Source organism: Bidens hawaiensis, unplaced genomic scaffold (assembly GCF_021521415.1).
Source record: "Bidens hawaiensis isolate Kalapana, Puna unplaced genomic scaffold, B.hawaiensis_p1.1 tig00030518_1, whole genome shotgun sequence".
NCBI lineage: Eukaryota > Viridiplantae > Streptophyta > Magnoliopsida > Asterales > Asteraceae > Bidens > Bidens hawaiensis.
The window spans coordinates 172,832-200,348 of NW_027495087.1; the positions used below are offsets into that span (position 1 = coordinate 172,832).

The following is a 27,517-nucleotide window of genomic DNA, read 5'->3' on the forward strand; positions in this document are numbered from 1 at the left end:
TGAAGAAGTATTTGAACATGCCAACTTGGCAAACATCTAAAATGCAGATAGTGAGAAGGGAACTGGCGAAAATGAAGCGTACATGGCAGATGTAGCAGACCAGCTCTCCGAGGTAAGTAACGAACTCCCTTGTACTAAGTGTGAACAGCTGTCTGAACAACTGACAACTCTAACCGATCAGTTTGTTAGTTTGGATGCGCAATATAAAACTTTAAAAGAAGATCATCATTTCACTAAAGCTAGAGAAAATAGTTACAAAGTAAAAATTAAAGCTAGTGAAACAGATATTAAAAGTCTTAAAGCAAAGCTTGCTGAAAAAATTAAAGTGATTGATCTTAGCTATGAAGTTCTAGAAGAGAAAACCAAACTAATAGCTGAAAGGGAAAAACAGATAGCTGATCACCAGGTAAAAGTGGTGGAACTTAACAGGAAACTTGAACAATTCAGAAATTCCTCCGCTATACTTGATCACCTCGTTAGTGATCAAGGTTCCCCAAAAAGGGGAGGAATTGGTTATCATGAAGTTTCACCACCTTTCAATCATAATTACACTTATGACCCTAGTAATCAGAAATCTGTCGATGTTAACTATGGTCAGACAGTTCCGGTTAATGTAACGATTAAAGAACCAGAATTTAGTAAGTCTGTTGCAAGTGTTAAGATTTCTGCTCCGAGTCCTGTCTCATCTAACTCGGACAAGTCTTCTGAGTCGAGTGAGACAAAACAAGAGGAAGTGTTACCAAAAAGTGGAGAAAAAAATAAAACACCTGAAAAGAAGTCTCCACTAAACCCGTATGTCCCACCATATGTGAGACAAACGGGCAGAAATACAGCCTCAACATCTAAGACAACTTTTGATAAGAAAGTTGAAAACAGGTGTTGTTTTAGATGTAATCAACAAGGACATCTTGTTGCTGATTGCCCTCTGAAGCAGAGATTCAGAGGTGTGAGGCCTACGAGAACTGAGAATAGAACTAACGATAATGTTAAAACTGAAAACCCATCAAAATTCAGAAATTGGTCTAATTCAGGTTTTCAAAGAAAAGGATCTCAGTTTTTCACTGCTAACAACCAAACCATAACTAATAATTCATTTAATTCAAGACGGTTTGGATGGCCTCATAGTCAATCCACAAGAAGGTATCCTGTTAGGACTCACAGAAATCGTTATAATACTAACTTTTGACAGCCAAGGTACGGAATGTATCGACCCAAGACCAATCGGTCTTGGGTCCCCAGATTTTAATCATCTGCTTTAATCGTGCAGGAACAGTTGAACAGGGCTGCCAACAATCAATAGGTTGTGGATAGCGGCTGTTCCCGGCACATGACGGGTAACAAGAAATTGTTACACGACTTGAAACCTGTTCAAGGAGGAAGGGTGAGTTTCGCAGGAGAGAGCGGTGGAAGGATTACAGGAATAGGGACGGTGTCGAATGGAAAGATGACTTTGGAGAAAGTAAACTTTGTTGAAGAACTGAAGCACAATCTGCTGAGTGTTTCGCAGATTTGTGACAAAGACTACACCGTACATTTTACAAAGAATGAAGCGATTGTGTTGTATCCTGGTTTTAAGATACCAGAGGATTGGATTGTTATGAAGGCTCCAAGAGTGAAGAATACGGATATCATGGATATGAGATCGACTGAGATGGCCACAGAAGAATCGTGTCTTCTGTCAAAAGCGACTGAATCGGAGTCCGAGTTATGGCATAGGAGAATGGGGCACATTCATCTTCGGAAAATGAACTACCTTGTCAAAAATGGGCTTGTGCTGGGTGTTCCCTTGAAGAATTTCAACTTTGAAGACAAATGTTTATCATGCAAAAAGGGAAAGCAACACAAGAAATCCCATCACACCAAGAAGGTCAATTCAATTGTCAGTACCCTAGAATTACTTCACATGGATCTCTTCGGTCCCGTGAATGTAAGAAGTCTAGAAGGAACATCTTACTGCTTGGTGATCACTGATGATTACTCACGATATTCCTGGGTATATTTCCTGAAGTCAAAGGATGAAACAGTGCAGATGGTAAAGAATTTGATTACCAAGGTGGAGAATATCATGGGGAAACGGGTTAAATTCATCAGGAGTGACAATGGAACTGAGTTCAAGAACTACGAGGTGGAGATCTTCTGCTTACAGAAGGGGATAGAACATCAATACAGCGCACCGTATACACCGCAACAAAATGGAGTGGCTGAGAGGAAGAACAGAACCTTAATTGAAGGAGCCAGAACCATGCTGGCTGATTCAAAACTTCCCGTGGTGTTCTGGGCTGAAGCTGTTGCAACAGCCTGTTATATCCTTAATAGAGTGTTAACTGTTAAAAGATTAAATAAAACCTGTTATGAACTTATGCATGGGAGAAAACCCAACTTGAGTGGTCTTGAACCATTCGGGTCCCCATGTTCGATATTAAAGACCAATTCTAAATTTGGTGAAGTAGCCGACGAAGGAATCTTAGTCGGATACGTTGTTGGGACTCCCAACAGACGGGTCTTTAATACATCGAACAGCAAGGTTGAGGTGGTGTGTAACACTGATATCACAAGTTACAAATCACCAAAACCAAGCTCGGGACCCGCTGGGGTTTTCGACTATGATAGACTTTTTAAATCTTTTAACATGCCTTATTTGGATTTTGCAGAAGTTGAGGAAAGAATTGCTACGAATATGATATGCGATGAGGAAGACACTTTGGTGCAACGACCACAGTATGATGAATGTCATCCTTCCTCGTCAAATGCTGTCAATACCCCTGCTGCCTCTACTGAAGAGGAATTCATCAATCCGTTTCACTCTCAACATCAATCACCCATTGATGAGCTATCTTCGAACTTGGAAGATAATCTGAATGTCAGCTCGGTTCCGACTACGAGAATTCACAAAGATCATCCTTTGGAGAAGGTGATAGGTGATCTGTCCGCCGGTGTACAAACAAGACAAAGCTTGAATGAGCACACCTGTGTTTACACAAGCATTAAAGAATTAGGCATAATCAACGAGTACTTGTACACCTGCTTTATCAGCCAGATTGAACCAAAGGACTATCAAATGGCTCTTAAGGACAGCTCGTGGGTCGAAGCCATGCAAGAAGAGTTAGCTCAGTTTAAGAAAATGGAAGTATGGGACTTGGTTGCAAAACCAAGGAATGTGCATGCGATAGGCACGAAATGGGTCTTCAAATGTAAGAGAGATGAGAAAGGGATTGTTATCAGGAACAAGGCGAGGCTGGTTGTTAAAGGCTTTAATCAACAAGAGGGGAGTGATTACAATGAAGTGTTTGCTCCTGTAGCAAGATTGGAAGCCATTCGTTTGTTTTTGGCATTTGCTACTCATAAGGAGATGAAGGTCTTTCAGTTGGATGTGATGAGTGCGTTCCTAAACGGTAAAGTCGACGAGGTTGTGTATGTTGAGCAACCTCCGGGTTTTCCTGACCCTGACTTTCCCGATCACGTGTACAAGCTAAGTAAAGCGCTGTATGGACTACATCAGGCACCTCGTGCCTGGTATTCAACCTTATCAGATTACTTGCTTAAGAATGAGTTTGAAAGAGGTAAAATTGATAGCACATTGTTCTTCAAGAGAAAGGGTAGCGACTTCCTACTGGTGCAAGTCTACGTGGACGACATTATCTTTGCTGCATCAAAGGTCGCCATGTGTCAGGAGTTTGAGGCCGTCATGAAGAAGAGATTTGAAATGAGTGCTATGGGTGAACTAACCTTCTTTTTAGGATTGCAGGTTGATCAGAGGAAAGATGGGATGTTCATTCATCAGACGAAGTATGTCCATGATGTTCTCAAACGCTTCAAGATGGAGGACAGCACTCCATATGATACTTCGGTCTGCGTCAATCACAAATTGGGTGCTGATTCAGACAACGATGCAGACGTGGACCCAACCCAATATCGGGCTATTATAGGTTCTTTAATGTACTTAACTGTTTCTAGGCCTGATATAATGTTTGTTGTTTGTCTTTGTGCACGCTTTCAGGCAAACCCAAAAGAATCTCATTTGAAGGGTGCGAAGAGGATACTGCGGTATCTCAAAGGCAAGCCGAAACTGGGGTTGTGGTACTCGAGAGGAGGAGACTTGGAGCTAGTCGCTTACACAGATTCTGATTATGGAGGGTGCAATCAGAGTCGGAAGTCTACAACTGGTGGATGTCAGTTTCTTGGTGGCAGACTAGTGTCGTGGCAATGCAAGAAGCAGACCTCAGTCGCAATTTCAACCTGTGAAGCAGAATACATGGCAGCATCCAACTGCTGCTCCCAGGTTCTTTGGATTCAACAACAGTTGCGCGATTATGGTCTGAATTTCTCACTTACTCCTATTTGCATTGATAACACTGCTGCTATCTCAGTAACTAACAATCCCGTGAAGCACAGTAAAACTAAACATATTGACATACGTCATCATTTTATACGGGATTGTGTTGAGAAGAAGCTGATTGAGCTCAAAAAGGTTGATACGCTAGATAATTTTGCTGACTTGTTTACGAAAGCGTTTGACAAAACTAGATTTCAAAACCTTGTTGAGCTAAATGGGATGATCAATCCCGAGTAACCATGCTTTATGTTTTTGTTTTTTAAAAAAAAAAAAAAAAAAAACGTCACTATCGCTTAGAATTATGTCGGTCGCCTCAGTTTGAAGGACATATCTTCGGATATGTTAGGTCCTCATTTCTACTTGTTGAATATAAGGATAGCCATTAACCAGATGACTGAAAGTGACCGGGGCGGTTTATGATGTGTTTTCATTCTTTCGCTGAAAATTAGTCGATCATACTTAGTTAGAAGGACACATACTTGTATGTGGTCGGTCCACCTGATCCATTGGATCTTCGGGATAGCCGTTTACCTGAAAACTTCAATTTGATCGGGGCGATTGAAGTTAAAAATTTTTAGGGAGATGAAATTATTTTTCAAGTCTACTACTTCGTAAGAAGTATCTTTACTATGTTTAACAGAAAATTGATCCAACCTTGGAAAGTGATAGATATACTGATTCTGTGTGCTTATCTAGTGACGTTATAAGGCCTAAAAGACTTTAGAACAGTCATTGTATGTCATGGTAGCTTTTTATGGTGCGTAAAAGTAGAAGTGATACTAACTAAATCTACTCGATTTTATGTGGAAACTTCTTATGAGTTGTGCATGTCTCCATATATATCTTTCCGAATGATAGGCAGAAAAGCGATTACCCAGTCATACACGAGCCCGTGAGTGTTCTGATTCCCGTGAAGATAGCGTGTCAAGACGCTGCAGTGATCCAGATTCGGGACTTGCAGTTATTTTCTACTTGAAGTTGTGTATATACATGTTAGGTTATCGAAAAAAAAAAAAAATTCTAGAGTTCATAATGTTAATGATTATCAATCAAGACGCAAGAAGGTGAACGGGAAACAGAGTCTAAGATCGAAGAGTAATTACTACTTAATCAGACACTACGGGTCGAGGTCAATTCGGGGTGACTTGGGGAAAGCCAAATACGCCTTGAGAATAGAGAGGAGGCATCATAATCTCTGAGTTGTTGCCCACTTAAGTTTTGAGCTTAATTGAACCTAACTCGTATCACAGAAACGATGAAAACCATTTTAAGTAGATTACCTGCTTACAACCTGTTTCTTAATGTCATAATACAGCTGAACACGGATCTGTGTGACAGTCACGAAATTAGTATGATTCCTGTTCGGATCTTTTCTAAAACATGGTAGTCCCTGTCGAGACTGAAAGTTGATCCCGTGTACTTTAATTTTTCAAATTTTTGTTACTTTTGTAATTGGTTGATTTTATACCTGGTTACTTGGTCTTGATCGTATCATTTAACGCTTTAAAGGATGTTTTTAAAACTTTATTGAAAATTGTTAAAAGTATAGGGGTTTGTTTTGTAAATACAGGCGAACTTGTTTATAACTTCGCCTGGAATAGGCGAAGTTGTCGATAACTTTGCCTGTACTAACTTTGACCCTATATAAAGGAATTTAAAGGTCAAACAGTTTCATTATTTCAAAATATCAGCGAACTTATCCTCTGAAACTTCGGCGAACTTATCGATATCACAAATCTGTTTTTATTACCTCGATTCAAATCAGATTAAAGGTGTGTAGGGTTTATAGTATCGTATAATCAATGTTTTTGAGGTTGATCATCGGTCGTTTCGACTCGATTATCGACCTCGTCTTTCGAAACCTTAAACACCTGATTTCAAACTTGTTTTTACGTGATAGTAAACTACTTGAACGTCTAAAACTTCATAAAATCATGTATTTCGGAGTCCTCGATCTCCGAAATCATCATCTACACGTCGTTCAAAATCCCTAACTGTTGCCGATTCAAATTCGGCGAAGTTACAGTTTAGGCGAAGTTATCCGTAACTTCGCCTGAGGTTTAACTTCGCCTGATTATTGATTTTGAAACAGTTTATGAGGCGATGTTGTGATTAGGCGAAGTTATCCGTAACTTCGCCTGGACCATTTTACTTAACTATTTTCAGACGAAGTTCAAGTTGAAGCGAAGTTGTTTCCCAACTTCGCCTCATCTTTAACTTCGCCTATACAGAATTGATCACAACTTCGCTCATGGTAACAGGCGAATTTGTGATTCGCTTTGAAGTTTATCTAACTTAACCTGTTTGTTGCAGATATGGCTGCTGTTGCTGGAGCAGGTGGTGCAGGCGGTGATGACGGAGGTGATCACCAGAGACAGTTCTTCCCGGGTCACAACATGTACATAACATTAGACCCGGAGGCGAGCGGAGTTGATGATTTCCGCGAAATCATCACATTTCTTTTATGCTCGAGGATATTCCACGCTATTACAACAACTCTGCCAATATCCTTGCCCAATATTGAGGATTTCTGGCAGACAGTGGAATACGACTGTAGAGTCGAGCCCCCGGTGATGCGCGCAACCGTCAACAATCTTATTTTTCAGTTCTCTTCTGAACAAATCCGGGCGGCTTTACGATTTGGGAACGAGACAGGGATGACCCAACAGAGTTTGTAGCTCCTTTCCGTGATGGAGCGTTTTTAAGGATGGGATACTCTGGTCCCTTGGGGGATACACAGAGGAGGAAAGGCTTTTTACTTGACCAGTGGCGCTTTCTCATACACGTCATGATTGTATGCATGTCAGGGAGAAAGGCGGGCACTGATGGCATGGGCGCGACCATGCAGTCAGCGATGACTGCCCTGATTTACAACAAGCGATTCAGCTTTAGTCAGATGGTCTTTTACGAGATTGATCGTCAACGAAGAGCGATGGCGCGTGAGCGATTCATCATGTATCCAAGATTCCTACAAATGATCTTGAATCATGTTGCTCCAACGCTTCCTCAGCGCCGTCCGATCCGATACGTTGAGAGTGTGAACAAACGGATCTTCGCCCAATGTAGATCCTCCAGTGCGAGGAGCAAACCTGAGCTTCGTCCTCGACATACTCCACTCTTTGGGTACTTGATCAACCCGGGGTATGTGCCTGCACGAGGGGACGAGTTTAGGGACCCGGCACCACAACAGGCAGGAGCACCTCAAGCTATACCTGCTGCTCCTGTTGTGTCACCGGAGGAGAACGTGGACCTTGATGCAGAATTTGGTGGTCAAGGCTTCTTTGATATGGATCGGGTGGATCCAGAGGAGAACGTACAGGTCCCGGTTGAACGTGCTTCGACTGTGAATGTTACTAGGGCAGCTACAACGGTGGCTGGCTCTGATTCTGATGATGAAGTGGCAGAGGCCAGAAGGATTATGTGTGACTCGAGAAAGACTACATGGGAAGAGAAAGAGAACTGTTGATGATAGTGAGTCAGATTATGAGGAAGAGGTACAACAGTTGATCCGGAGGTCAAGAAGGGAACGGATAGGTGCAGGATCAGGAGCCGGTGAGAGCTCTAGGGTGGTACGTTTCACTCCACCAGCACTATCCGGTATGACAATGGTTCCCTCATCACTACAGGTTACGAGGCCAAGCGCTACGGGTGTTCCCGTGGTGGCTACCTCGTCTACATTTGGCCTCCCACCCACTACTTTCCAACTTTCGACTCCTGAGATCGTTTCATTGCCGCCTCCGACAGTTACTCCATCGGAGGTCGTGGCACAATTTATAGAGTCGACTATTGTGGCCACTGCAGGGCTATCGGTGACGATACCACCTGCGGTTACGTCTATTTCTACTTCTGAGGTCCCGGTGACATCGGAAATCCCTCCTCAGTACACTCAAGATTTATCGCATATGAGGTTCGATTTCGATGCAACCCTATCAGACTCAGAACGAATAGCAGCACTGGAACGGGTCGTGGCAGAGCAGTCAAGGATTAATCTTATCCAGACCCAGGCTATTCAGCGCCTAGTTACAGAGAATCAGATGCAGTCGTCCCTCCTAGTACAACATGGAAAAATCATAGATGCTTTCAAGGAGTTCTTGGCATCTCAGGGGGAGACGAGCTGTAAAGGCGACGAGTTGAGGACCAAGAGACGATATGATAGAGACGATGATCCCAATGCATTGAAAGATGCAGGTGGTGAGTTGCCAAGAACTGATCAAGCTCTTGGAACTTCCACAACTCAGGGGGAGTCGACATCTGCAGCTGGTGGTGATGATGTGGTGGTGGTGGACGTAGAGGAGATGGATGATGGTTTGGTTGATGATGATGATGTACTACCGAGTGATGTGATAGAGAAAATTGGTGAAGAGATTGTGATTGATACAGAGATAGAAGAGGGAGAGATAGTAGAGGAGAATGTGGAGCATGAGATACCGCAAGTCGAGAATGTAGATATGAGTCAACAGATTGGGAATGATGAGTCTGAATGGGAAGAGCAGCCTAGGTGGAAGGAAGGCTATGCTCAGTGGTTCGTCAAAATGAAGAAACCGGCGGTCCCTACAATGTTTAAGAAGAGTTACAACATTAAAGGCTATGCTGAAGCGAAGAAAGGGATTATTTGCTGGATATATGATGAGCAGTTGAGGCTCTTCGTGATTAAAAGGTATGACGGTGTTCAGTACTTTAGAAGGATGTTAAGATCGTTGAATACACTGCCAGAATGTGAAGTGAAAGACTTAGCCAGATTGGGATTGATAAACAGAAGTGACGATAATATGGCTAGAGTCATTGGGAAAATTGTGTGGAAAGAAAGTATAAAAGAGAAGAAATTTGAGCTGTTGAAGCCACAAAAGGGAAAACTTGTTGAAGATAAGGATAGAGGTTTGAGAGCTGATGGAAAGCCTTGGATGGTCATGAAGTATAAACCGATCCGGTGTTTGAAAGAAGTACCGATGAAGCTAATGCCCAAGGATGTGCTTAAAGACCTGAAGTGGTGGTTTGTAGATTGTGAGACAGCTGAGGCAGTGATGGAAGACGAAGATGAACAAGAGCTGCTTAGAGTGTACGATCCGATGCACTTGGTAAACTTATCGCAAGCTGATTTGCAGGTGTTGAATGACAAGAAGATATTTTATATTCCTGCTTGGAAAGACGAAGCGAGGAAATATCAAAGAGTTGTCTCGGTTTGTGTTCGAGAAGGAGTGCATGCTTGAGGATAGAAGATTGAAGATTACAAGACACGTGTTTGAAGCTAAAGAGATGAAGCTACTGCCAAGGGGGAGTCTGTTGGTGCATGATGTCAGTAGTTCATTGTCGAGTGTCTGTAATCGTGTTAGTTAGATTTGAGTTTTGTATGTAAGCGAAGTTACTAACAAGTTCGCTTATATGGGCGAACTTGTTAGTCAAGCGAAGTTAGGGACAACTTCGCATGAACATACCAGGCGAAGTTGTCGTGTCTATATAAGTTGTTTGTTACGGCTTAATCGATATAGAAGATAGATCTGAGTTTGTGTATTTGAGTTAGAGAGTTTTGTATCCAGTGATCATAGTATCACGTGTTTACGGTTGGAATACAACGTGTGTTTGGTTATCGTATCGTGTGTTAGCTCGTATTGTTTTCTATACTCGTAACGTCTTACGTAGGGATTCCGCACCTACGTAGTACGCGATATCTCGTGTAGATCCGGCTGGGAACCTACACTATAACTAGGGTCTTGTATGTATTAGGAATTGTCGTAAATGCCAAATTTTGTATGTATTAACTAATAATCACATATGCAACGCATAAGTTACGCGTCCTATAACATATGCGCCGCATATGCTGATTTGTCAAGTCTATAAATAGTTGGCCTTATGCGTTTTGTAAGCTGTTTTGAGATTGCTCAGATTATTTTTATGTTTTGACATTGTCATATCAAGTCTATAGTTTGTTTGTTGGTGATATATATGAATATTTGAAAGTGATTCTTGTGTTTTTGCGACTTTAATGGATTCAGCACATTGAAGTGAAGGTAGATAGTACTAAACGTCGATCCTACGTCACTACACGACATCAGCGTACATCATCTTTCAAGTGGTATCAAAGCCTTTGGGCTGATTATCTACTTGGAAACCAGAAGATTCATCGTTTTTACAAGACTTTTCATCATATCTAAAGATTTTACTGCCAAATATCTCTCCAAATTTCACACAATGTCCTATCAGTAGCCAAGATAAACCCTTCGGAGTTTTAGAATCATTCATAATTGATTTCATCTCCAAAATGGCAAAAATGTTCATGTTTATCATTCGCGGTGCCTAAGTCTTATCACGTATAAGTTTGTTTGTTGGTGCATATCTTTCGCGACGTATAAGTACACTTATACGGAGGAGAAACTTTCACGTTGACCATTTGTAGACTTTGGAATTATACGTTGAACAGGAAACTTACTCGCTGGCCAAACTTATACGTTGCTTGGGAAACATATGCGTTGACCCTAACACTTATCCGCTGACCAAGTTTTTTTGAAAATGGATAATTTGAGCGCGCTTGTGTCTTAACCTTTGAGCTTACTTCAGAACCTTAACCTTGAGAATGAGATGGGAACCTCGAACAAACACCCTAAGCTATTAAGAATGGAAGGTTATCCATCATGGGCTGATAAGTTCAAGACGTATGTTCAGGCGATGAACTACGATACGTGGATAGCTGTGGAAGAAGAGTACAAAATCCCGTAGAATAAGAATGGAACCAACTACCGACTTTCACAAATCGATTAGAGGGGTAAAGCTATTGTTTTTAGGGAGAAGAAAATGTTAAACCTTTTCCAACAAGCAATTAAAGAATAAATTTTCCAATTACTACAACACAATGGATCATGCTATTCAATCTGACAGGCTTTATTGAATAAAGACAGAGGAAATCCCAACATGAGGAAGAGTAAAATGGCTCTTTTGATACATTCACGATGGTAAAAGGTGAAATCATTCGCTCAACTCATTGAATGCTATTGCCATCTGGTGAATGAAATAAAGCAATTGGGAATCGAGAAACCGAAGTATGAATATATTGACAAACTTGCTGATGCTTTGCCGGAATAGTAGGGAACATTTATTATGATCCAACAGTCAAATCCGGTAGCTTATGCTTGTTTGAACCTTGCTCGATCCATTGAAAAGCTAGAGGCTCAGGAATTGGAATTAAGGAACAATAGAAAATAAATAGTTCAGCCGTCTCACAGGATATTGGGCTTTACTATAAAAGTTTACAATCGGTGGTTGCTCCAAATCCTTAAATTAATACTGCTTACTGTACTGAAAGTACTGGAACTGCTTTTGTTGGGAATATTCCTCAGACCCTTCAATACAGCAGTAGCTATTCGGGAACCGTTCCAACTGATTAACAATATTCTCATTCTACCTTTCAAAGCCAAAACCTGATGTGCTGCAATGCAACATAGTAGTCAATATCAAAAACGCTTACGGCTTGACTACTGATAATGTAAAGGAGCCTATGGCTTTCTTAGGTTCAGTGTTGGAGTCTTATGAATGCTTGATAGCAAGAAGAATTGGGAACTTCAACATCACCAAGGAGGATTATGATCAAATTGACCCAGAAGAAATGGAGATGCTTGATACACGTTGGTGTATGGCTAGCGTTATCCGAAGGGCTAAAAGATTTAACAAATCTAAAGTCAAAATTTGGATTTGAAAAATCTAAAGTCGGGTGCTTTAGATGCAAAGAGAAGGGACACTTCAAGAGGGAGTGTACAAATCGAGAAGTTGGTGATAATGGCGCAAATCCATTTGGTAGAGATTACAATAAACAGGCTATTTACCACAGAACTTCTCAGAATTAAAGTGAACAAGTCAACAATTGAAATAAACCGGTTGAAGCTTCATCATACAACCTAAGGCTTGTCATGCATCACAAGCCGATGAAGGTTTCAATTGGACCAATCTTTTGTTTCAAGCTGTGACATTTGAGCCAAAACAAGGTACACCTCAGTACGTATTTACCGATTAAGCAAATAAACGCCTTTTGCGTAACAAATGAACGATTAACCGAACGGGTCGGGTTATGACCTAGATATCTCTGGAGGCCATCTATAAGTGATATACGATCTATACAAGCTAAAATATTAGTAATATGGCCTTAGTTCTATAGCAAACAAGTTAAACGAAAACATGCTCGTTTAACTACCCGCTATAGATTTAAACGCGAAAGATAGTTACAAACCAAGCATTGTATCATTCGATAAGCCGAAAAAGACTTACCAAACACTTGTTTGAAATGTTTTAAGCGATCCGTGAAAATATTTTTGATTTTTACAAACATATAGTATGTTTTTATAATTTTACTCAAAACTAGCCGAAAAACACACGTTTTCGCACTGTTTATGCACCCGATAAGTTTTTCGCTCCAAAAACTGAACCCGAACTAAATTTGGACTGGGCTTTTCGTATTTGGGTTTGAGAAATAAGAAAATTGGGCCAAAACAGCCCAAAATGGGCCCATAAGGAATTCCGATCAGCTTAGTAAACCCACCCCCATTTTTTTTATAAAACTTGTTACCTAAGATTTTTATTCATTTCACTTGATAAAAAACTGGAGTCCAAGCAGCTGCAAGTTACTTTTCCAGAAATCTTCCAAAACCCTAAGGTAACAACTTAAATAAGTAGCTTTTAAACTTGTTTAACCTTGATTAATACCATAAAAACATGTCTTAATTGCTAAAAATCATTCCTAACCATGTAAAAATCCTAAAAATGGTTCATAAACATGTTTTGATCATACACATGGTAAGGAACCTGTTTTGATAGTTTTTTGGCCATAAACACGGATTAAAGGGTTGAAACGGCGTTTTTACGGTTCAAAAGTTCGTTTTTGTGCACTAGCCGAAACCCTAAGTTAAAGGGCTGTTCTATTGATGAAACCTGCTTGGTTTGTGATATAGGACCTGTACCTAGCCTACATAGGAGCACAAGAGCTTGAAAAGTTGATTAGAAAGGCGGAAACGAACCAAAACCGCTAAGGTAATGCCGAAACACTCGCTTACGGGCTGTTTAGGTTAAGGTTGTGATGTGCATATTATTAGGCCTTGAAATTATTCAGGGATATCAGGGACCATGTCATTGAGTCCCTGTTTAAATTTGGTAATTTTTCGACCATCCGAGAATATTTGGCGAATTTATTACTGAATTGGGACGTTTATTTGGGAAAAATAGCTAAAATTCTTCAAAAATTATGAATTTTGGGATCATTTGGAGAAATCTAAAGGTGTTTTGTTTATATGCGTTCGTGTGAATTTTTATAGCCGAATTTGGGTCGAAAAGAATATCGCACGAGCTTTTTACATTCTGGAATTGATACAGGTTTATTTGGGACATGATTTGAGCATTCAGGAATTTTTGTGGAATTTTTGGAAATTGTTTGGGGTAAACGGACGATTTTCAGGCGAAATATAGCTGATAAAATGAATTTTTATAAATTAATAAATCAGTGAATAATTCCAGAAATGTTTTTATAAAAATCTACATATTTTAATTGATAAGTGACTAAATTTTCATAATTTAATGATTAACGGTAATTTAATTATGCTAATTTGAATATTAAACAAATTCAGTTTCTATAAAAACCGGCAAGTTCGCGATTAACGAATCTGCGGGAATGTCAAGACATCAAGAGTGATCAAAAATCATATTTGTGGACTAATTAGGTAAAAACGAACTTTTCTATGAGAAACCTGGACAATCCGAGTGGATTGTGCGCGTTTCTTCTCAAATCAAACTGAATAAACGGAAACGGGCCCTGTGGCTAATCCAGGACCCCAGTATGTGATCCTTCTTTATAACTTAATCATTTTATTAACCAATACATTTACCCATGCTTATTTTCCCATAACTGTTTTCTGAACGCGTAAACGAACAACTTGGCCCGGCCTGGAAAACGGGAATCTGAGCCAAGTTCAGTTTTAAGTATTAGACATTGAACAACATCACAACCTAAGTCTATTGCCACTTTCTGGGCGTTCCAGCTACACCCAGATTAGTTATACAGAGCAGTTTAGTAGTGAGATTATAATAATATTAAAATATTAATATTATTATAATATTGATTATAGGAACTACTGATAGCGGACCGAGCAAACCACGAGCTGATATAGTACTGATTATCTACTAAACCGTGAGTTTCATGACCCCACTCTTTAAACAGTTTTACGAACTTTTGGGGTGAAAAGCATGTTTGATTACATATACATATCTGAAACATGTATTGATGTGAATTATCTAAGTGCTAACACACGAAAGTCCCCACTAACACAGTGATTAACTTCGAGCCGGTGGCTTGTGAATAGTACTATTGGTTTGACAAACCCAAACGGAGCCGGCATGTATTGCTGAGACTTTACCCCGTTTGCACATGATCATAATTATACAACACGCTATGTAGTGTTAGACATAGCTACTTGGGGCATGTTGTGGGCGGAAAGGGGCCACAGTGGTTGATTGAGCGTGGGAAATGGATGCACGCAGCACATACAGTCAAGGCGTCACTGTAGCTTAGCATAATTACATCATTTACATACATACATACTTATTTCATGATTACAAGTGTTAACTTGTGAATACTCATTACTGTTTTCTTGAAACTCGTGAAACTCACCAACTCTAGTAGTTGACCCGTTTTAAACTGCTTTTCAGGTGTACCTAAATCGGAATGATTTGGTGATCTGTTACTTGCCTAAGGTGTGTAGTTGATGCTATGTGAATAGAGGTAAGGGTGTTAGTAGTAAGAACATATAGTTAATGAACTTGTTTTATTTGTATCACCTAGACTGTAAAACAATGATAGAGCAAAGAAATGAAATATATTGTAAATTAGTTTGTAATGTTTCTTTATAAACAATGTGTTGATACCAGAGGTGTCTGTTACATTCCCGTTTTACACTTCCGCATTGTGCTAGTCGGGGTGTGACACAAGCAAATATTACAAAGTTGGTTTCTATTGATAAGGGTGTGGTATTGGTTGAGAAGGTGATTGTTGAGGCAATTTGTTGAAGCATGGCATGTCTATTTGCTTAGATTCCACAAGACCAAGCACTATCCAAGGGGGAGATTGTTAGAGCATGAAATGTCTAGTTCTTAGGTCTTGTCTTGTTAGGTCAAGATAGCATGTGATTTAGAATTGTACGTTAGCGTTTAGAACACATAAGTGACATATGCGCCGCATAAGTCCCAAACAACCTGTATATAGGTCGTTTGGCCTTTGTGTTCATTTGTCCTTCTGACCTTCTAGTTGAGTTGATCCATTCATTGATAGCAATGATAGGTACATAAGATATGACAATGTAAAATTCAGATACAATATGGACCAACTCAACTAGAAGGTCAGAAGGACAACTGAACACAAAGGCCAAACGACCTATATATTGGCTGTTTGGAACTTATGCGGCGCATAAGTTAGAGCGCATATGTTTCAGCACATATGTTTTCGGGCGCATAAGTTATGCGCCGGAAAAGCAGAAAACTGTTTTGCGCATAACTTCTTCGTTATAGCTCCGTTTTACGTGTCGTTTTCGCCCACATACTCATATTCAAATTCTCTATCACTCCACATAATAAAATCTTCATTTTTACTCCATATAAAATGCTCAAAATTTTAGCTCATTTAAAGCTCCACTCACCTTCATTTGACAAAGACGGAAGCGATAGACGTATGCACTAACAAAGATGAATGAGAAAAAGAAATAAAATGAAAATGAAGGGTATTTGTAGTTGTGATTAGAAGGGGGTTAAATAGGTAAGTGTTTGAGATAAAGTTGTGTTTGGAATATGCTCGAAGGATATTTTTCTATTAATAAAAGATGCCAAGTAAAATACTTCGGATAAAAATTAATTTAAGATGGCCATAATTATTTTTGGTACATATTAAAATATTTATCAAGACATACCTAGTTCAACGTGTTAAATTAACAATTATATAGATCTAAGTGTTTGCACATATGAAAATAATGTTAATAATATAAAATAAATAATTTAGGATTTGATAATAATAATAATAATAACAATAATAATAAATGACGAATGAGAACTTTATTAAATTTGACCATGCGATTACGCAAAGAGCAAGTTTTCGTAGAAAGTTTAGAAATTGACAGTGTTAACCCCTAGACTTTGATTAAAGTGTAAAATAAGGTTAACGATCAAGTTAAGAAATTAAAAGAAGATCCTAAAATTTAAATGGGTTGAGTATTCGGGTTTGAAAAATTAACGAATGCTGCATTCAGCGTATGGGAATCAGAATATAAAATGGGCTTTGAGCGAATGACTTCTCATTCGTTGACTCACGGTTGTTTTTTAAACTCTCTAAACAGCCCGTTACTCAGCCAATATTTTCACCATGGTTGCAAAAGCACGTTACTCTCTCAACAGTCCATTGCTGCTCTTGAATAATTTGGGCCTGATGAATTACTTCTTGCTTTGCTTGGGCCACGGGTACAATATTCTCAGCTTGGTCTGCCATCCTGTACAAATGAGATGATTAACACTTGAAAACAATCATAAAAATGGCCGAAATACCCTCATTCGTCTTATCAACTAAGATAAGCAAAAGGTTCATTCACTTAATGATAAGCCATGATCCATACAATTCATCTAAGTGGTGAATGAAGATTCATTTGCTTAGAATCATCAGCGTGTGACTTATGCGCTTCCATCATGGTCAAAGGAAGTCAACACCTCATTATCTTGTCCATTCTCTTGAAATTTTCAACAAATGAATGACCAGTAATTGATAATCAACGAATGAACACCCATACGTTGAAATTTTAGTTAATCATTTAAACAACTCATACGCTTAACATTCTAAGCGTACGGCTTCAGCGAATGGAAGATAAACAGACAACAAATGAACTCATAAACCTTGAAACCCATAAAATATCAGTTGGCTAAAAATAGGCGTAATAAATCAAATTTGTGTTTCTTTAGCATCGATACACCATAGATAAACCATTTGTCACTTTTAATTCTGAATTTTTAAAACATTGTTGAGTCAATTAATCATTTTTAGGTATGCTTAGTGTTTAACGTCAATAGTCAAAATTTATCATCACGTTTAGCTGTTTTAGAAAAGATTAAACATCAATCTACCTAAGCAATGATTGACGACGATGAAAGATTATGATCTTAAAACAATTCGTTTCACTGAAAATCAATGTTGTAAAAGTAGGTTTCAAAGGCCGAGCACTTCCCGGGTACTCGCTACAAGGTATCGCGCCGAGTAGAGTTTCTTCAATTCCACATAGTTACTAAGAATTGATCAAATGTAGTCAACCTTCTATCTAGATCAAATATCTAGAATTGAAACACTAAATAAAGGTTAAATGACCTAAATAGAGCAAAACTTTACACCAGTGAACTGATTAAAATAAATCTAAAATTTGGTTATTATTCTATGGAATAATCCCTTGTTTGAAACTTGACGTCTTAGTCAGCAATGACTAGTTTTGAAAAATATGGCTTAGTGGTAAAATACCACACAATCCCCTTTCAATCACAATTATTACTTTTTAAATTTTTTGATATAGATAAAAATATGAATTAAAAACCAAGAGTTTTGATTGGTCAACCATTACGAAGAGGAAAATGAGGTAGAGGACGGTGTTTATCGCATTTTTGAGCTCGTTTTTACTCCACAAGCCACTACGCATGGTCTAAGAGGGGCATGTCCATGCTTTTGCATAATTGAAAACACATGATGACTTGATGAGTGTGAAATTTCGATCCAACACAAGAGTTCATAAATTCCACTTTTGTAAGTCTCTCATATCTTTTAAAAGATATTTGTTGTTTCAACACCTAAGTGGATCCTTGCAAAGACAATTGAAACATAAAAATATTGGCGGCTCTGAGAATTCACATGTCCTGGCTGAGTTAGAAAAAAAGATGTCCTTATATCTTAACGAACTTAATAATTAAAACTAATTTTTCTAAACGATGATTAAAATAACAATAAACATAATGATTAGTCAAATCATGATATTAGAATGAATTTATCACGAAAGCAGACTTATAAGTGTTTAGGTATTCTAAAAATATATACATAATGTCATGAGTTTTTTTTAAACTTTTGGGCCAACAAAGAAAACCATGCCCAGCCGGATGGCCGCGTTCCCCATCCTTAGGGCCACCCCTGTCTTGGAAGACATATTCTTTCGTATGATTAACTCCAGACTATCTTCGATGAAACCTTAAAAGCATTCATATGCACATGCATAGTCATTTATATAGATTTTCACACTAGCTTCTTCCAAAAGCAGTAACTTTCTCTCTCTCTCTCTCTCTTTTTTTGAATGACTAATTTGGATCTCTCACGGACCACTGGAGTATCATCGTGCCACCAGTGGTACCACGCGATCATATCCACCACCAAGCCACCAAGTCAGAAGGAAACTCAATATTTGACAAAAACCCCTCTTGTGAGATTCGAACCCAGGACCTTATGGTCACTAAGTCTTATCCCACCACCAAGATAACTTTCTCTCTAATCTATTATATTCTCGCATATCCTTGTATTTCCTCATCATTACCTCTTTTTGCATTTATTTTCAATAACCAAATTATTATATTTTTTAACCAATTCGTGATTTCACACCACCTGGGGAAATGGTGAACCATGGTTTATATAGGAACTTCATTGACAATGAACAAGAATACAAGTGTAACATGAATAAGGAAAAAAAATTATAAAAAAAAGTGAGTAACTAGGAATAAAATGATGAAATTTCAAGAGTAGACTACAATACTATGCATATGCATCTCTTTGCAATTTAGCAAAGAACAACATCACCTTTACATAAACCCAATTTTCCATGCTATTCATAAAGAGAAAGAAAGCATGCCCAGAAAGATTGTTTCTAGACAGATCCAAATGTAGAAGATTTTTCATCAAACCAATTTTTGGTGGAACTTCTCCAAAGAGAGCATTCATTGACAAGTTCAATGCAACCAATTCATGGAGATTGGTTAGTTCATGCGGAATTCTTCCGGTTAGATTGTTTCTTGATAAATCAATGCTCTTCACCAACCCTAGAGTTGTGCTAAATTCGCGTGCACTTCCTTGCCACTTGAGCATCACATGGTCAACATGCCCGATGTGAAGGTAAGTACCATTAGCATAAATGGTCTCATAATAATAATGAACATTTTGGTCAAATGAGAATCCACCTTGCACCATGGAAGTTAAATTATTCAGACATGAAGGGATGGTTCCATCAAGTTTATTCATTGAAAAGCCCAGAATTGTTAAATTCTCTAATTGACATAATTGTAATGGGATAGTTCCAAAAAAGTTATTTGATGATAGACTGAGAGCATACAAGCTTGGTAAATTATCCCCGATCCAAGCAGGCACATGACCAGAAAAATTGTTAACACCCAATCCTAAAAAGGTTAACTTTTGGCAATTCTTTAAGAATAAAGGAAACTCTCCCAAGAAGTTGTTGTTGTTTAAGGACAAAGCCTCGAGACTAATCAAGTACTTTAAAGAAGAAGGAAGCCTTCCAGAAAGTTTGTTTTGACCTAGATTAAGAACTCTTAGTTCTTTGAAATGCCACAAACAGTCTGGAATTTGTCCAGTCAATGAATTGTTTGATAAATCAAGTAATACCAAAGACCCTTCAACAATTTGGCACAAAAAAGAGATTCCTCCATAGAGTTTGTTATTTGAAAGGTCTAACCATACCAGATTGGATGAAAAATTTGGTATAGGACCAAACAAGTTGTTGGAGCTCATGTCTATCGTTTCTATACGAGAAAGGTTTGAAATGCTATATATTATAGGCACTCCTTCAAGTGAGTTGTTTGAAAGATTTTTTGTCGCAATCTTTGACTTTCCAATGTTTTTGGAGAGAGCGCCTTTAAAAGAATTTGAAGAAATGTTAAGAAAAAGAAGATTAGGCAGTTCCCACACTTTTTCACTTATACTTCCATTTAACTGATTATCAGAAAGCATGATATACTGTAGGGATGAAAACAATTGGATATCATTGGACAATGCCCCTATAAAATGGCTACTTGAACCATCCAACACTTGTAATGTAACCAATGTGCATCCAGACATATCTTTCATGAAATAAGGGAACATGATAGGGCTTGAATTATTAACAAAATATAAAAATCTCAAACTACACAAATTTCCAAGATATTCGGGTATCCAATCTAACTTGTTGCCACCAAGATCAAGTTGTTCAAGTCTATTGCCAGTTAATGGGAACAGCCAATGAAACATGGATGTATTGAGATTGTTGTTTCCGAGAAACAGTTTAAAAATATTTGAAGACAAAGAAGTGTTGGCAGAGGAATAAGAATATGGATGCATGACGTATGATAGGTCGGATTCTTGTAAACCTAAAAATAATAGTTTTTTAAGATTTAAAATCACATTGACCCAATTATCCACACCCCTGAGAGAAACACATGACATAATAAGGTACTCGAGTTGAGACAAATGTGCCAACCAATCTAGATTTTCAATTGTACAATTGTAGAGAAATTTAAGTGAAAGCTCTTGTAAGTTCGTGAGGTTTCCAAGTTCTGGAGGAATGGTTCCAGTAAAATGATTTAAACCAAGATCAAGATACCTTAATTGATTCATGAAACCAATGAATTTGGGAATGGGTCCAACAAAATCATTACAACTAAGGTCAAGATACCTTAAATGAGTCATGGAACCAATAAACTTGGGAATGCTTCCGGTAAAATGATTCAAACCAAGGTTAAGATACCTTAATTGAGTCATGGAACCAATAAAGTTGGGAATGGTTCCACTAAAAGAATTTCTATAAAGGTCAAGATGATCCAAGTGCGTTAAGTCAAGCAATGACGAGCTAATCTTACCTTCAAGATATCCAAAACTCAAGTCAAGTCTGGTGACGCGGCTAGTTTTGTTGTTGCAGTTGACTCCACTCCATTTACAACAATCATTGGCTTCTTTATCAGTTGTCCATGAAGAGAGTCTTCCGTGGGGATCTTTATGAATGTATTCTTTGAAATGAAGAAGAGCATCTCTCTCCTTATCGATGCCAGCTCCTTTTCCTACTTGGTGGCGAATGGAAGTGGCAATTGAAGTCTTAAATGATAGAAACACAATTACCAAAGCAATATAGAAGAAATCACGAGGCACAAAATTCTTGTGGCACATATTAACTGTCATTGTATTTTATCAAAGTGTGTTGATTACCTTTTTTTATCCAATACAGCAACATGTATGCCATATCAAGCTTTATATATACAAACTAAAGTCGCCGGCGCCCACAAATGGGGTGTCTATAATCAACACAATATAAGTCATGTGATTTCTCTTCTCTACTCTCTATAGTCAACCCAATACAAGTCCCGGTCAATTTGCATCAAACAACAGTTATTTTATTCGTTTGCGTATCAAACAAGTTGATTGTCCTTCAACATTTAGGCCCACGTAGAAGACTTCCAAGACAAATTGAAATTATCATTGGATTAGTTAATTACTTGCCCCAAATTAGACGTACAAAGACTCAAATTAGTTTATAATATTTATTAAGTTTTTCTGTCTTATCACTTATGTTAGTCTTAACCAAAGGGCCACAACTTAAGAAGGCACCATGTTCATTATATATGTTATTATGTGTTTTTCTAATTTCTAATGAAGATGTATTTTTTATTGTACCGTATTTTTATTATTTTATGAACCTTACTCAACTTAAACCGTACGTAGAACCAACCTAAAATTATTTTAAAATATTTTGTTATAATGTACAGTGGGTAGTAATATATACATGCGCTATGGAAGTGTTAAAAATGTATTGATCATTAATTTTTCTAATAGTAAAAGAATTGTGTAGTAAAGTATTGATCAATATATTCATCTTATCAAACTACATTATTTCCCCCCAAACTTATTAACACGTAAGTACGTATATTGACCACCAAAATACAAAACATGCAACTTTTAAACCCTACATGCACAAATTAGTCTCACAATCCAAACATAGTTTTCACATAATCCCCAAAGACTTTAAACTCCTCCAACACTTTAACATCAGCCCCACTCTCAATCAACGGCGGAAAGAACAACCAAAAGCTTGTCACCAACACAAACCCCACCGTCAACAACCGCGACACAACCACCGGAAACTCCACTTTCCCGGCCAACGCACTCTTAACCAACAATTCAACGACCAAACAAACACCATGAAGAACAAAAAACGACGTCATTTCCCACGTAGGAGCAACACGAGCCACATAATAAAACAGCAACTCGTGCATCAAACCCGACACCAAAAAAATTGCCAAAACCGCAACCGCAAAATCCCATTTCTTACCCAAAAACATTAGCTTCACGGGTTTGTATACAGCGTGACGAAGGATATTTGCTACCATGAGGTTCCATCTCCTTCCCCAAAAGTCTTGTAACGAGGTCGCAAGGTACGGCTCATCCGATGGTGGATCAAGTTCCACGCCAACAACCATCCAAACCACCGCACTCGAAACAAAGACCAAAAGATCTACCAATATAAATACTAGGAAACAATAAGTAACCAATACGACATTCGTATTCGTATTCAAGTAGTGTTTGTATTTCTCAATTAAACCGATAAGTAAAGGGAAAGCCAATAATTCTATTAATACGCGTATCCGAGGTAGTGTCTTGATATTGTGAACCTTGAAGGAATGATTGGATTTGATTTTGGTAGGAAGAGAGGCGATGACGATGAATTGGGATAATGATTTTGGAGGGTAAAGTGGGGGGTTGTCGAAGGCGAAGAGGACGAGTTTGAAGTTGGCGAGCCATGTTAAGGAGAAGGCGGCGACTGCGGTGGCTAAAACGGAAGAGAGGTGGAGGGGGAGGGTGGTGAAGAGGTAGAAGATGGGAGTGAGGGAGATGAGTTTGAGAGTGGGTGTGGAGAGGTTTGGAGGGATGTAGTATGAGTAAGTGAGAGCTACATATATGGTGGAGAAGAAGAATATGAGATTGGTGGCCATTGTTGGCCACATGAAGAGGAGGTAATGGAAGCCGTACGATGGAGGGTTGGAGATCTATTTGTTATTAAAGGAAAGTTTTGAACAAGTGGTGAGCAATTAGTTGTATCAATAAATGTTGGAGGTCACTCATAATTGAGAAAAATAGTTAGTTGATTATGTGGTTTGTCTAAAATAGATAATGGTAGAGAAGAAGATGAGACTGGTGGGTTCGGGTTCGGCCATTTTTGGCCACATAAGGATGAGATTGGAAATTCAAATGGTGTTAGTTATTATCGAAGGAAAGTTTTGAACATGTGGTAGAAGTTAAAAAGTTTATGATACTTGCAATTAAATTTATCATTTATAATAAGCATGCACAAGAGAGGTTGGATCCGTTTATGTACTCATCATATTGCAGCGATGCATTAATGTGGGTTCAGTTGGTATCATAATTAAACCCAAAAGATTCAATTGAAAAAACCCGAGTGTTGAAACCCTAGCGGGTAAAACCGAGCTTTAGGACGGCGAGTCGACATGAATTCAATCGATATTGATTACATATGATACGATATATGCAACGATGGTAAAACCCAAGTATTAAAACCTAAAAATAAAATCGTCAAATTAACATGTAAAACGACTAACATGTAAACAAATATAATATTTAAAAACAACACTCGTTGGGTCATATAAAAGAGGGGAGTTGGTAGAACCTGAGCATTGTGGTCCCGTGCATTGCGACAGTGAGTTGACGCGAAAAGGTACGGTTTCGGCTACATTCGTTATGGTACCGTATAAACAACGTTGGTAAAATCCAAACCCAAAAATAAACTTGTCAAGTTAACGTAAAAACCATAAAATATTTAAAACAACGTTTATTCGATCGGTAAAACCCGAATGTTTCCGACCCTGTGCATTGTGGTGGTGATTGGACGAGAATTTAGTCAGTTTTGGTTACGTTTGTTGCGGCACCAGAACTAAAACAAAATGATGCGAAAACCTGGGTGTTGGTAAAACCCGTGTGTAGTCAGTCCCAGATATTGCGTTTGTTAATCCGTTTAATTATCAAATTAAAAAAAAACTTGCATTCAATACAATACTGGAATTAAAGCAAAGGGATGAACAAAAACAAACTATAAAATTTGAGGTGGATCAATGGGGTGGCATGGTTCGTTAAACTCGGACGTTGGGAAAACCCAAGCATTGTCGGTCCCGAACGTTGAGGTGGCGAGTCTACGCGAATTCTGTCGGTTTCCGTCATGTTTGTTCTGGTATCAGAATTAAAAAAATAATATAAAAATTAAGGTAGACCAATGGGATGTCGTCGGTCTATAAAACTCAGACGGTGAGTCTATGCGAATTCGGTCGATTTCCATCACGTTCGTTATGATAACAGAATTAAAAGGAAAACAAAATATTAGCGTTCGGTTGGTTTCTATTACGTTCTGCATGGTAGCTTAACTAAAAAACACAAAAATAAAAATAAAATAAATTATGGAGCAATTTGGTGCTGCTAAGTGGCCCAATAGGGCATATGTGACACCAAAATTTCTATTTGTGGTAAGTTTCCGTCATGTTTGTTACGGTATCGAAACTAAAACAAGAAAAATAATATAAAACTTGAGTAGACCAATGGGGTGTCGTAGGTCGGTAAAACTCGGGCGTTGTTGGTTTTGGGCGTTGAGGCGGTGAGTCTACACGAATTCGGTCGGTTTCCATCACGTTCGTTATGATAGCATAACTAAAAAAACAAAAAAAATGGCGTTTTATTGGTTTCGGTCACGTTCTATATGATAGCTGAACTAAAAACCAATAAAAGAAAAAAGAAACAAAACAAAAATTACGGACCAATTTGTTGTCGCCAAGTGACCCAATAGGGCACTTGCGACACCAAACTTTCTATATGTTATATAAACTAGGAAGATTTCCGGCGCGTTGTGCCGGGTTGATGTTATTGACAATCGTACTCATACAAATTACTAAGTCGTGCAGTGCGCCTGCGAGTCAAGCTGAATTCGATCAGTGTCGGGTTACAAAACCAATAATAAGCCCCCCCCCCCCTTCAAAAAAAACTTTGTTAACGCAAAATACAGCAAACTAACATAACAAAACACACGTTGTGAACTTGCGATTACGAACCTATGACACTTTGATTGGTATCTGCTTAGGGCGCCAAAAATAGAAAAAACCATAAATTCGTCCACACCCAAATACAACAATTTAACATATTTAAAATATAAAAATGTGGTGAACAAAAAAAAAACATGCTCCTTGCAGTTGCGAACTGATATGAATTCGTTGATTCTAGAATCGAGGGACAAAAAGGTGATTAAAAAACTCGCGCGTCGTGTTTGTGAATTAACGGGAATTCAATCGGAATTGACGTTGTCGGGACTAAATCGTCACAGAAAACTATGTGTTGTGGTGGCGAACCGACACGAGTTCGGTTGATATCAGGTTACGACATCGAAATTAAAGCAATAAGTTAATTCGTCCACATTCAAAATACTACAAACTAACATATTTACTTAAAAAAGACCATGGCGAAAATTAAAATTATACGCGCGTTGTGGCCATGACCTGATATGAATTCGTTCAGAATCGATGGACAAAAAAAAATTCGTGGGGAAAAAAAACCTTAGGTTGCGACCGGGAGCTGACGCGAATTTGGCCGAAATCATTTGACGGTATCAACGGAAAAAAAAACCCGTGTTTTACGACAACGAACCTACGCAAATTTGAAAATGAAAAACAAATTAAAAGCAAATAAAAAGGTCGACCAGCCACGTGGACCAATCACATGGTTACGTCACCAAACTTCTTAATAATAATAATAATAATAATAATAATAATAATAATAATAATAATAATAATCAATGTTGTAAAAGTAGGTTTACAAGGCCGAGTACTCCTTAGGTACTCGCTACAAGGTATGGTGCCAAGAATAGTTTCTTTAACTCCGCCTAGTTAATAAGAATCAATCAAAGGTGGTCAACCTCAGTCAGAATCGCATGTAATCGGTCAACTTGAGCCTATTTTGACTTAAAAAGTAAGACATAATTCATATTTCTATAATATTAACAAAAGAATATTGTTTTTTTTAGTTAATGATTAGCAAATTTTAGAATAATTTAGTATTAAAAATGCATTTCTCTTATTTATATTGATATTCATTTATTTTGTTATAAATATTAGTATACCTTTGATATTTGACATATATTTTTTTGGCATCTAGAAATAACTATCTATTAAAATTTATTTTAGTTATTATATGTTAAATATCAAAATAATAACTATCTATTATTTTGATATTTGACATATATTCAAAAATTAATTTCCTTTATGTTTCTCATTTATGAGTACTCTGAGTATACCCAACTCCCCAGTCGGCCACCTAAAATACGCCTAGCGAATTTTGTGACTTTAATATTAATAATAATGGTGAGGTGATCATTGTCGCTAATGAAACTAAACGCAAAAGAAGAAAAATAATCTGTCCAATTCAATACCCTATAAGGAAAATTCTAGAAATGTTCATTTTGGTCTAATCAATTTTAAAAATAAAAAATTTATTAAAGCAACACAATGTGTACACATGGTATTTACCTAGGTTGTCCATATAGAATGTCACCTATATGTCATATAGATCATTTCCTTATTAATCATTAACTATTACCTAAAATTCCCAGCTACCCATTTAAGTTTTAATTCTCACGGTTTCGAGTGCCCCGTTAACTCAACAACCCGGAACTTCAAGTACTATATTATTTGATATATCTTTTATCTAAAACCCTAATCGCCTCTCCAGTTCTCCTTCAATCATAAATTCAGTCTTCTATCTATCTAAGGTGTTCTTTTGATCGAAGTTTTTTTAATGTTTAATTGACATCATATGTTATCAAAACCCTTACCGTTTGAAAGTTTAATTGCAATCTTTGTTGTCCACTATAAGCGCAATCAGTCACTTTAAACCCTAATTCGATTGACTCTCTACTCTTTTCATTTGTTCACTTATCAGTTTTGTTATCTTTGTTATTCATTTATTCTTGATCAATCAAATGAACATCATAGTATGATAATAATTTTATGGATAACTTCAATATTATCCTTACCTATTTATTATATCGTGTTTGGTTAGTTAAGGTAGGCAGGTAGTTACCCGCATTTTTGTGTTAAGAATGTTCATGTTGAAGTTAAAGTTCATGGTGA

General features: G+C 38.0%; 1 protein-coding gene and 1 pseudogene across 1 annotated transcript; both read right to left on the reverse strand.

Moving 5' to 3' along the window:
* Positions 1 to 19,112: 19,112 nt before the first annotated feature.
* On the reverse strand, positions 19,113 to 21,521 carry LOC143580527 (uncharacterized). The gene has a single exon (XM_077063524.1). The coding sequence runs from the start codon at positions 21,519 to 21,521 to the stop codon at positions 19,113 to 19,115; it is 2,409 nt and encodes an 802-aa protein (XP_076919639.1).
* Positions 21,522 to 22,321: 800 nt separating this feature from the next.
* Positions 22,322 to 23,443, reverse strand: LOC143580529 (putative long-chain-alcohol O-fatty-acyltransferase 5 pseudogene; annotated as a pseudogene).
* Positions 23,444 to 27,517: the final 4,074 nt, after the last annotated feature.

Bases quoted from the DNA above. Each gene is read 5' to 3' on its own strand.
- LOC143580527 (XM_077063524.1), bottom strand. From the start codon at position 21,521: ATGACAGTTAATATGTGCCACAAGAATTTTGTGCCTCGTGATTTCTTC.